We start from the raw sequence: 11,149 nt of genomic DNA, 5'->3' as shown, positions 1-11,149 counted from the left end.
ACCCTGGCGGGCCACGTCACCCCCTAATCCAATCAAAACATGCCAATTCAACACCAGCCCGTAAACATTAAGCAATTTTTCATCGATGTAGCATTTCTTGGGTGGTGGACCGGGGGAAACGAGTTTTGCTACACCTAAGGGATGTTGTGGTTGTTTTTAATTGGACTTTGTTGGGTGTGCATCTTGAAAGTGAGGTGCGTATGTCTACCAATTTTGGGGGGAAACAAGGAGCCGCTATTTCTCACTTACCTGATAATTCTCGGTGCATTGTATTTAGGTATAAATATAATATTGAATTAAACCATGATTTATCTGTCTATAATTGTATAAAAAAATACATTTTATCTGATAAACACTTATTTAAAAGTATTTATTGACTTGTCATGAAAACATAATTTCATTTGGTAAGTCGATAAGAGATGATACAACTAAATGACCCTATCAACACTTTAAGGTTTATTAATGGATTAAATACAATATTATGTGTACTCATTTGATCTGGGTCAGTTTTTGAAAGTATCTTAAATATCCCGGTTATTACTGCGAATGAACCGATAAGTCAGCACTCCGATCGGTGAACCTGAACTAGCAGCCTCACAAAGTCACAGGATTGGCTGCATGTTTTGTTTCTCAAAGTATGTTTGTCACCCGGTGCTAATAGAACTGCCTTGTATAGATGAATATTAAAAATGATTCAGATGTGTGTGTGACCTTCAGCTAGAAAATGGAATTCATACAATCTCCCAACAACGCGAGGCACGTCTTCTGTAGGAGCTGCACACTATTGTCGGCATTTTCTTTCCTTTTCTCTTTTCCCTTTTTACCTTTATAAAATACACACACAAAAAAAACTCAGTTCCCAATTTCGAAATACACAATAAATAATTTCTAAATACACATTGATTTTTTAAACACATGATAAAAATTTAAAATATGGGATGATTTTTTTAAAATACAAAGTGAACATTTTTTGCTGCAAGATGAACATTTTTTAAATATGAAACATTAATTTACATATGAACTTTTAAGATACAGGATGAACGTTTTATAAATGAATGAAGGTCATTTTAAATTAGACGATGGACACATTTAATATGCAATAAGAATTATTAATACACAAAGAGTAATTTATAAATACATGATGAATCTTTTTCGAATTCAACAAGAATATCTTTTGAATGCAAGATGTTCATTTCAAATGCATCATGAAGAAGAAATAAGAACGGAACAGTAAAAGGAAAGACAGAAAATAAAATAATGAAAATAAGGAACAAAAAGAGAGGGAAAAGAAACAAGAAAGTGGTTGCATTTTTGTAAATACGCGATGGACATTTTTTTAAATTTCGGCTATCTTTTTTGAAATACATGAGAAACGTTTTCCAAATACATGTTGAAGTTGCAATCCAAACTATTCAAAAAACTACATGTCGAAGTTTTATAAATACATGGTAGACATTTTATAAATATATGATGGAGACTTTTAAATACACGATAAACATTTTGTGTACATTATGAATATTTTTGAAATGCACACGATTTTTTACATATACATTTATATTTTTCAAATACATTATGAACATTTATAAAAAATGTACATGATGATTCTTTTCTAAAATACATATTTTTTAATACACAGAGAAAAGTAAGAACACATAAAAAGTAAAATTACACACAAACACACACACAAAGCATACAAAGAAAATAAAATGGAAATTATTATTATTATTATTTAAAATAGTAAAAATAAAAGGAGGACAAAAAATAGAGAAATAGTAAAATAAAATAAAATTGCACCAAACTGAGAAAAAACCAAAAAAACACTATAATTCAATAAAACTAATCCCCAAGGTCGAAAACAATCGGTCCCAAGAGAAACCAGAAAATGATGAAGCATGGGTTTGAAAAAATCAAACGAACAAACGTCTCCATCCTCTTCTCTCTACCTGTTGATCGTGACCATGGTTCTTAATAGTGTGCAGCTCGACAACAACAATGGAAAATAAATCCATGCGTGGGAGTGCCCGGTCCGCGGCACCCATTGAAGCACAATTAGAAAACCTAACTAGGCACAATTGAAGCACAATTAAACACAATTGAAGCCAGATTTGACCATCTCACATTCTACTTTAAGGAAGTCGACACAATATTACTTTGATAGAGTGACTTATCGCCACCGTACCCAAGTTGTGTGCTGCCCAACCTCTTAATTTAGTGCCAATGCCCAATGGGTACTCACGCTACACTTTTGACTAGGTTGTAATGCCATACATCAAAGAAAAGTACTCGTATATAATAGATGGAGAAGGCAAACTGTCAAACTAACTAGTCGAGTGTCGGGTATTTGCACGGTTGTAGTTAACTGAAGCATTCTAGCAATGATCTAACAGAAGTTTCATGGAAAGGGGGGAGTTTTTCACTAAATGCCATTGTAACAATTCATCATTTTTATGGTATAAAAAGGGAAATGAGAATGTTTTGTTGGAGAATAAGAAAATTATACCGTCCACATCCAAATTCAAACTACAAATCATTTTTTAAAAGATGTAATCTGGATTCAATATTTTTCGGAGATCCAAGTTAAAACAAATGAGCGCTAGTTATATTGTTATAAATTGATCAATCAGTAATGCAAGTTCCCACAAACCAGTGCTTGTATGTTTTCAGGAAGGTCTTTATGATGTACTAAATAATATTTTTTTTTTCATAGATGTCAATGAGTGTGAGCAGCCACATGACTATGGGTGCTTCGGCAAATGCATCAACACAATTGGAGGGTACAAATGTCAATGCCCACAAGGAACCCACGGCAACTACACCATCAAGGATGGTTGCATCAAGTCAGCGGCTACAGGTTAGTACGTATGTTTCAACTTCTTCAACTTCATTGGTAGCTTTAGATAATTTAGTATTTCATCATTGGTTGCACAATACACATTTATTGTTTCATTTGACCATTAGTCCTTTTAGGTATTTGATATTTTTGTACAAAATACACTAGGGGCATGTCAATGTATATAATAGCATATTAAAATAGGGTTACAAGAATTTACATACATAACGAGGGTCTAGATTATTAAAATAGATTCTTATGAAATAGATAAACATATATCTTTTTTATGCATTTAACTTGTCTCCATAACACATAGACAAACATAACTAGTTGTGAGGCTAATCTTCCACGATATATTAAGGGATACTTCTATGAAAATGTTACTAAGGAAATTACATTTTGCATCAACTCTTACATTACCTGGCTGAGTGGCGCACGAAGCTACTGATAAGAAAATAAGCAGTTTTTCGATTAAATTAATCCATGAATAAATCATGAGCATGACATGGACAACATTGATAACATACTGATTACGATCTAACAGAGCATGTACTACGCATATAGTAGAAACATCTACGCATATCGCTAGTACTGCTACAACAGAAAGAAACACGAGAAGGATAAACAATGTATACCCTCCAATCGGCCACGCGGCGGTGGTGGCGGTGGCAGCAGCCGCGGCATCCTCGGCGGCCTCGGCCTTCTCAGCGGCGGCACGGTCGGCGTCGGTCGACATGGTGATGACGAAGGTGATGCGGACATAGATGAACAGAAGCGAGCAGTCGCGTAATCGCTACCCAAAAACCTAATCGCCCCTCTCCCGTACAGGATCCGGAGAAGCGGGTTTCGGAGGCCTGCTCTCCCGTCAACCGTGTACGCGGTGAACGGGACGGAGTCACCGGCGGAGGCAGCAGCAGAGGAACGACGTGGGCGTGGAGGCGGAGATGCGTTCTGTTTCGTGGCGTCTAGGGTTGGCAGTGTCCCACAGCGTCGAGAGACGTGGGCTGAACCCACGTCCAACCTGTCAAAGACTCTCCGTTCCTGTCCGGCAAAAAGAAGCGCATAGGAGTGAGCTCGGCTCGGCTCAATCCTGCGCCGCGCCGCGCCGAGGCACGGCTGCGCCGCGCCGAGGCGAGCGGAGGAGGAGTGCGCGAGGGCCTCATCTCTTCTCAAGCTCCAATAGCATGAGGAAGAGGATCCCTTATAAACCACTCCAAGTCTCCTTCCACTTCCGGGGTGGGACTAAACTTCCCACCACCTTGTCATGCCACCTACATGGGCCCTTAGAGATCAAATCTGAAATTGTCATATGGGCTCTAGGCCCATCTCATATTTCAACAGCTAGTGGTCTTACACCTTAAGGGCATGCACAATGAAGACGATTAATCATGGGTTTCTAAAATAAAGAGAGGCAATATTGCCACATCATTAATCATATGCATAATAGTTAATCTCTGTAATGTAATTCGGTGGTTAGGTATACTCATTTTCCTTGTTAGCACACCTTAAAGCACATGTTGTGAACTTAATTAAGCATGTCTCCTTATAAGCACATGTGTATCATGTGAGAAACAAGACCTTTTTACAACGCGAATATATTCTCCTCTTGAATTTCAAAACAAATGTTATTGTCATGTTGGGAAAAATTGCATAAATTTTAAAATCCAATGTCATCAGGAATAATCCCATAGAACTACATTTTCTCACACCTTTTAACCAACGAATAAAACCTTGTAGGGCAGATTTTTTTTAAAAGAACGAGGAACTTATTAAAATTTTGCTTCATATATGAAACTTCGGTATATAGTCTCAAACTTAATGAGAAAAGGTTTGGAGTATATAGGGAAGCCCTTGCTACCCAAAATAAGAATTTCTAATAAATATTGATTTATAGCCCTGCTCATTGCACCCTATTGATTCCATCAGTTAAAACACTGTCTTTGTACGTGCTCTAATATAAAGTACTTTTGTTACATATATATTTTAACTATATGAGCTTACAGTCATGAATATTCTTTGTTATTTGAGGCTCAGATTAGGTGGGTAAGGTTTTTATTCTTGCTGCACACTACACGCAAGTATTGCAATCAAATCTACAGATATTAGGGAAATATATACAAATTCCTTGTAGGCTAGAGCATAATTTTTTAGTTTCTCGGGATCTGGTTCACTGCATACACCGTGTATGTCACTTAAAAGGTCATGGTTGTACTCGCTAAGCTTATTTCATTTCATGTATTTCCTTCTAAAGATGTTGATGTTGATTTCGAGTTCTCGGTATTGAGAGTAATACTAATATTAACCCACACATATACAGGAACAAGCATCGGTATAGGAGTTGGCAGTGCAGTAGGATTTATGCTTTTGGTTCTCGCGACAATCTTTGTGGCCCAAAGGTTTAAACATAAGAGACAAATACTTTTGAAACAAAAGTTTTTCAAGCAAAATCGTGGGCAGTTGTTGCAACAATTAGTGTCCCCAAGGATAGACATCGCAGAAAGGATGATCATTCCCATAGATGAACTTGCAAAGGCAACAAACAACTTTGACAAAGCACGTGAGCTTGGCGGTGGAGGCCATGGTACAGTCTACAAAGGGATCTTGTCGGACCTACACGTTGTGGCCATCAAGAAGTCGAAGATCACAGTCCAGAAAGAGATAGATGAGTTCATAAATGAGGTGGCCATCCTCTCACAGATCAATCACAGGAATGTAGTGAAGCTTATTGGATGTTGCCTAGAGACAGAGGTACCATTGTTGGTTTATGAGTTTGTTTCTAATGGAACCCTCTATGACCATCTCCATGTTGAAGGGCCAAAATCCCTTTCGTGGTTAACTAGGTTCAGGATTGCAACTGAAATTGCAAGTGCTCTTGCCTATCTTCACTCGTCAGTTTCAATCCCAATTATCCATAGAGATATCAAGTCTAGTAACATACTTCTGAATGAATCTATGACATCGAAGGTGTCAGACTTTGGAGCTTCAAGATACATTCCAACGGATAAAACGGGATTAACAACAATGGTTCAAGGAACAATTGGATACTTGGATCCTATGTACTTCTACACAGGCCGCCTCACAGAGAAAAGTGATGTGTATAGCTTTGGTGTCATTCTCGTTGAACTGCTAACAAGGAAGAAACCATTTTCATATTTCTTCCTTGATGGAGATGGTCTTGTTTCCCATTTTGTCAAGTTGCTTGCTGATCAAATGTTGGTCCAAATACTAGATCCGCAGGTCATAGAGGAGGGAGGCAAAGAAGTTCATCAACTCTCCATACTTGCAGCATCATGTATAAAGTTAAATGCTGAGGACCGGCCTACAATGCGACAGGTGGAACATACACTCGAAGGCCTTATAGTATCCAAGAAATTTGTCCAAAACAACGTGGAAGTTGAGAAATTTTCGGAGAATGACATTACTATGATGAATTGTTCGCTGGAAAAAGAAAGAAAAAGCCCGCCGGAATGCAGCAGAAGATACAGCATGGAGGAAGAAATATTGATGTCTGCAAGGTACCCTCGGTAGAGACGCCAGCTTTGTACCACATGCATCGCAAAATATAAGGATTACTCACTTGTATAATTGTATTTATGTGTGCTGTTCTAGACTAGAACCTCTGTTACTGTCGCTTTTTCTTTTATGATAATATACAGTTGTCATACTTCTGATTTTGGCCCGCTGGATAGCTACCTAGCTACACATGCATTTTTTGATAAAGGCCAATTTTTATTGACCGATAATGCAACAAAGGCATTACAAACATCATCCTTGTAAAAAAAAGGAAATACAAACATCATGAGTACATAACCCGTCTCTGTATGATTACGATGCACACAACCAACACCAACACACACAAAATATAGGAAGAAAAAAACAGACTCCAAAGTCCATGCATAGGTCAGTTTTACTTGTATTGCTTACAATCACATGAAAAGATGCAGCTACAACATTCGTTATATGAGCAGCGTCTAGCAGCTCACTGAGACACGGACAAGGTGAAGAGATCAGGGACAACAAACGTAAGGTAAAAAACTATGAGACGGCAGAATGTGGGGAAAAGTACCCCCAAAAGGAAACTGCTGCGTTCACCAATTTTCATTTTGGACACTTGAAGCTGATGTTACGAGTGCAGGCTTCGTAATCGGCGCAAACAGTGCTGATAAGAAATCCTTAATGGACACGAAGTTGAAAACAAGCCCTACCCAAATGGAGTCATCGAGCAGCGTCTTGAGAGCTGAGAGAGCCTGTGGGTTCCAAATTGGCTCACTTCTGGTCTGTGTAGACAGCATCAACATCATCCAATTCAAGCAACTTCAATACAAGGTCCTTGTTAAGTTCCATGGCCTCGTCATCCACCTGTGATAAAAAAGTGAAAATGGGTACTGTCAGATCTATTTCTATATATAGTCGTTGAATACATGACAATTTAATGTTGCTAATGTGGATAGCATGATGCAACGATCTATGAGTTGCTTTCAGGCATGTTTTATCTCATTCGGGTATGCTATACTGAAACTCGACTGGACGATAAGGTAAACCTAAAGTGTCCAATCCTAATTTTATCACATCCTGCCAATGATAGGAGCAACTCATGAAGATGCAGTAGTCCCGCTTCCTATGTAAATTGTCTGATATTGTGAACTTAATTCAACCAACATCAATAGGACTACAGCTGCATTATTTGGAGCTTGGCAGCATACATAGTACATCATAAATAAACCATCCAACTCTAGCAATATATCAATTTCTTGAATATATGCATAGAGGATTAAGGTTTCAGAGAAATATGTGGTAGCACGTGTTCATTAATTTTCAACTCGTGCAGACTTGACTACGATAAAAGGAAAACCAAATACCTCAATCGGATTGAGAGGCAGCAGTTCATAGCCGTTATCCGTTTCAAATTTCAGCCCTTCCTCTTGTAGCTTTGATAGCACAACAGGATAGTTTTCAGATGTAGTAACTATCTTGTAAAACCTGGAAGGAAAGAGAGCAATTGTAAGAGCGGTCTGTGCTCTGAAGAGATATCTGTGGCTAAATGTAGTGAACTAGAAAGAAAAGCACCAGGAATATCACATGCAGGTCTCTGACATTAAACATAACTTCTCTGCATGCATACAGTGTTTTATGAAAGTGACAACAGCAGACAGTATCTAACTTGTGTTAATTTACCAGTTGTAAGATACTACAAAAATGAAGATCAAATCCACTGGGTCGGCGCGTAACATTTCTAGTTGATATCAGTAGGGTACCTCTCTAGAACCTCTTCAGAGTCATCTTCATCATCAAAATTTGGTTCAATAACATCATCGGCGCCAGCATCCAAAGCAACAGAGAGTAGTTGGTCCTTATCGGCATCTGTAACTTTTATGTTAACCACTCGAGCTTGTCTGAATCTGAATGTAACAGATCCAGGATCAGCCAATTTTGCTCCACAGTCTTTTACAACATTTCTAATATCCGCAATAGATCTTGTAATTTTGTCTGTAAGGACCTCAACGACCATACCTACTCCACCAAAACCATAGACCTGTTGAAATGTTTCAGGCACTTAAAAACTTTCGCAAGATTCAAAATATGACCTGCATACTTATTTACTCCTGAACACAATTTACCTGAGATCTTTTAATAGTATTGCCTACCAACATCATATATTCATTTATTTTGGAAGAAAACTGTAGAAGTAGGAACCCAAAATTGGGTCCATGAGGGTTAAAACCTACTCCCTCTGTTCCTAAATATAAGTCTTTCTAGACATTCTACTAAGGACTACATACGGATGTATATAGACATGTTTTAGAGTGTGGATTCACTCATTTTACTCCGTATGTAGTCTGTAGTGGAATCTCTAAAAAAGACTTATATTTAGGAACGGAGGGAGTAGGTGGTAAGGTTGTACATCCATTTCCCCAACAAAATGAGATAGGCACACTTTCTAACAATTTCATATATCATACTGCCAAATGAGAACCTGATGATAAGGTCCATATTAAACAAGTGATAGATAATTGTACCTCATAAATCTTTTCTGTGTAAGTATCTTGACCCTTTTCTGAAGCTCTTTTGATGTTACGCTCAACAACTTCCTTGGGGACATCAAGCTCTCTTACTTTCTCTAGTATCGCTGCTAAAGCTGTGTTGGACGAAGGACTTGGACCACCCTTCTTGATGCTGCATGATATCCATATGAATATATAAGGGGCCAAATTAATTAAAATATATTATAATGCCTGATCTTGTCATGCCATTTCAAATATACTTTTAAGATTTTATGGTCAAAAGGATATGAAAGCTCATCTTTAAGGGACTAGTAACATTCAATGGGTAATATAGAGGTAATGACCAATCACAACAGGCAATGGCAATATACCCTAACAAGATATCCACAATTAAAACACATTATGCTACTCAACAAGGACATGTTAGTAGACATATTGGGAAATTATAGGCAAGTTCGTGGATAAAAAAAAAACAGGCTGCGGCAAAGATAATTTTAGGCAATACAAGCTCACAGGGACCGTAACACCTACGCAGCAACGATTTCTTTTCCGATTTTGCTGTTGCGCTTCATCTTTTTCAAATTCTGAGCACCCTGAGCCAAAGAAACAGCTGGTATAAGAATATGCATTAAGAGGCGAAAGATAACTGCACTTTTTTGTGTGAGAAAAGATAACTACATTTAGCTAGCAAGCGTCAAATGTTGTTCCAGTTAATCTCGTCAACATCTGTCCTTGTGCAATGCACAATGAACATGAATTTAAGTATCAGAGCCAAGTCAGAGACAACTAAAAAATGACAGTCTTTTGTAGAGTACAACACAGGACGCTTATATGCACTCCCGTAGAAGCTAGAGACAACCAAAACGTGCACAGTGGGTTCACCGTGAATCTGAACTACTGCGACATGATACAAAAGAGCGTGCCAAGAACAGATCACCTTCCTCCCGGCGATCTTGCAGGAGCGCCGCCCCATACAGAGCGGCTGGAACGTCCAAATCCTCCGCCTAGCCACGTGCCCCTGGAACAAGCTGGCGCCACCAGTTGGGCTATTCCCTGATGGCACCCGAAAACATAATCAAAAAGACCAAAATCCAAGGGGCTGGATCGGACGAGGGAAGCAGAGGGTCGGCGGCTTACTGTGTACAAGGGAGGCGCTCCTGAGAGCAGAGGCGGAGGACGAAAGCGACGAGGCCCTGTGGAGGAGCGCGCCCAGAGCCCGCGCGGCGGACGCCATGGACGGCGGCGGCCGCAGGCGCAGCGGAGTGGAGCGCGCGCGCGGCTGGTGCTCGACGGATTGCCGCCCCGGGCAGCGGCTGGGTGGGAGGACTTGTGCTGGGAGCGAGACTGGATCCGGGGGATTGGAAAGGCACGGTTGAGATTTGTCCCGGTCTACCCTGAGTCGTCGGATCAACCTTCGGTCTTCCGCCCTCCGAAGCCTTTTACAGTAACGTGCAGCACTCTGGCTATTGTTTTTGGCTCGCAATATGCTCCTGCGTGTCAAAAATGTATTTACAAAGATTATTTTTTTGAATAATAATAGATGTGTTCATTGTCACATTCAAATACCTTTAAATTTTTAGGGGGAAGTTTAAGCAAGCTGACCTGTGCAAAAGAGAACGAACGATAAATGCTCCCTTCAAATGGTATACTTAATTTCGTTTTTTTGGCCGATGAATCACTGCTATCCTGTTTTGCATGAAAATTGACAAACACGTTTGTTACACTAACATAAACATCTAAAAAAATTCAAAAAAAATAAAATTTATTTCTTATTTGTTTTAAATTTACTGTACACGGCATGCATGCTTTGAGACACGCGAACGTGCGCGGCACTCTTTTTTTTTGCAAGGGGAACGTGCAGCACTCAGCCATGCTTTGAGACACGGGTTGTATGTTTGTCCAAGAAGCTAGCGACTTTTCGTGAATCTCAACATTCTTCTTTGTTTCTATAAAATCCAAACCTTTCCAAATATGTTCCGCGGTGAAGTTTCACATATTATGTTGATATGAAAAAGTTCTAAATATCTTCCACCTATAATCATCTTGAAATATTACGTTTCTAATGGGTTTTAAAAGATTGGTTGTATCCAAAATTCATGTTTGCGAAGTGGGCACGCAAGTGTGGTGGTGTGGATGTTTGTTTGCGTCTATGTTATAATCAGTGTTTCTCGTTAATGTTTCTTTCATGTTCTTTACTTTTTTTAATTGAGTCATCTAGTTTTCACTAGCTTCTCTCACCTCCTCCTCCTCCAGTAGCTTCATTGGCTGGATTCAGGATGGCAAGGGAGGTCGGGGTGGTCGACCTATGCAATATCTC

The 11,149-nt window shown here is 39.2% G+C and overlaps 2 protein-coding genes across 2 annotated transcripts in view; one reads left to right on the top strand and one right to left on the bottom strand.

Annotated features, from left to right (window-relative positions):
- Window positions 1–6,498, top strand: part of LOC119354787 (wall-associated receptor kinase 2-like) — an 8,473-nt gene extending 1,975 nt beyond the window's left edge. Inside the window, exons 2-3 of the mRNA XM_037621533.1 lie at window positions 2,708–2,851; window positions 5,148–6,498. Coding sequence (XP_037477430.1) covers window positions 2,708–2,851; window positions 5,148–6,358 — 1,355 coding nt within the window. The 3' untranslated portion in view covers window positions 6,359–6,498. The remainder of the gene's footprint in view (window positions 1–2,707; window positions 2,852–5,147) is intronic.
- Window positions 6,499–6,691: 193 nt separating this feature from the next.
- On the bottom strand, window positions 6,692–10,176 carry LOC119287332 (probable transcriptional regulatory protein At2g25830). Its single transcript, XM_037566865.1, has 7 exons — window positions 9,970–10,176; window positions 9,770–9,885; window positions 9,364–9,425; window positions 8,848–9,004; window positions 8,086–8,363; window positions 7,690–7,810; window positions 6,692–7,189 (listed from the first exon to the last, which is right to left on the bottom strand). The coding sequence occupies exons 1-7, from the start codon at window positions 10,064–10,066 to the stop codon at window positions 7,097–7,099; spliced, it is 924 nt and encodes a 307-aa protein (XP_037422762.1). The 5' UTR covers window positions 10,067–10,176; the 3' UTR covers window positions 6,692–7,096.
- Window positions 10,177–11,149: the final 973 nt, after the last annotated feature.

This window comes from Triticum dicoccoides, chromosome 1A, assembly GCF_002162155.2.
Source record: "Triticum dicoccoides isolate Atlit2015 ecotype Zavitan chromosome 1A, WEW_v2.0, whole genome shotgun sequence".
NCBI classification, from domain to species: domain Eukaryota; kingdom Viridiplantae; phylum Streptophyta; class Magnoliopsida; order Poales; family Poaceae; genus Triticum; species Triticum dicoccoides.
This window is presented reverse-complemented; position numbering and strand designations above follow the sequence as displayed.

What these genes read in the sequence shown, in the direction of transcription:
- LOC119287332 (XM_037566865.1), bottom strand. Translation starts at nt 10,066, where the DNA reads ATGGCGTCCGCCGCGCGGGCTCTGGGCGCGCTCCTCCACAGGGCCTCG. An exon ending in GGAAAAGAAATCGTTGCTGC is followed by an intron (nt 9,005 to 9,363) that starts GTAGGTGTTACG and finishes GATATCATGCAG; the next exon opens with CATCAAGAAGGGTGGTCCAA. An exon ending in ACACAGAAAAGATTTATGAG is followed by an intron (nt 8,364 to 8,847) that starts GTACAATTATCT and finishes ACATTTCAACAG; the next exon opens with GTCTATGGTTTTGGTGGAGT.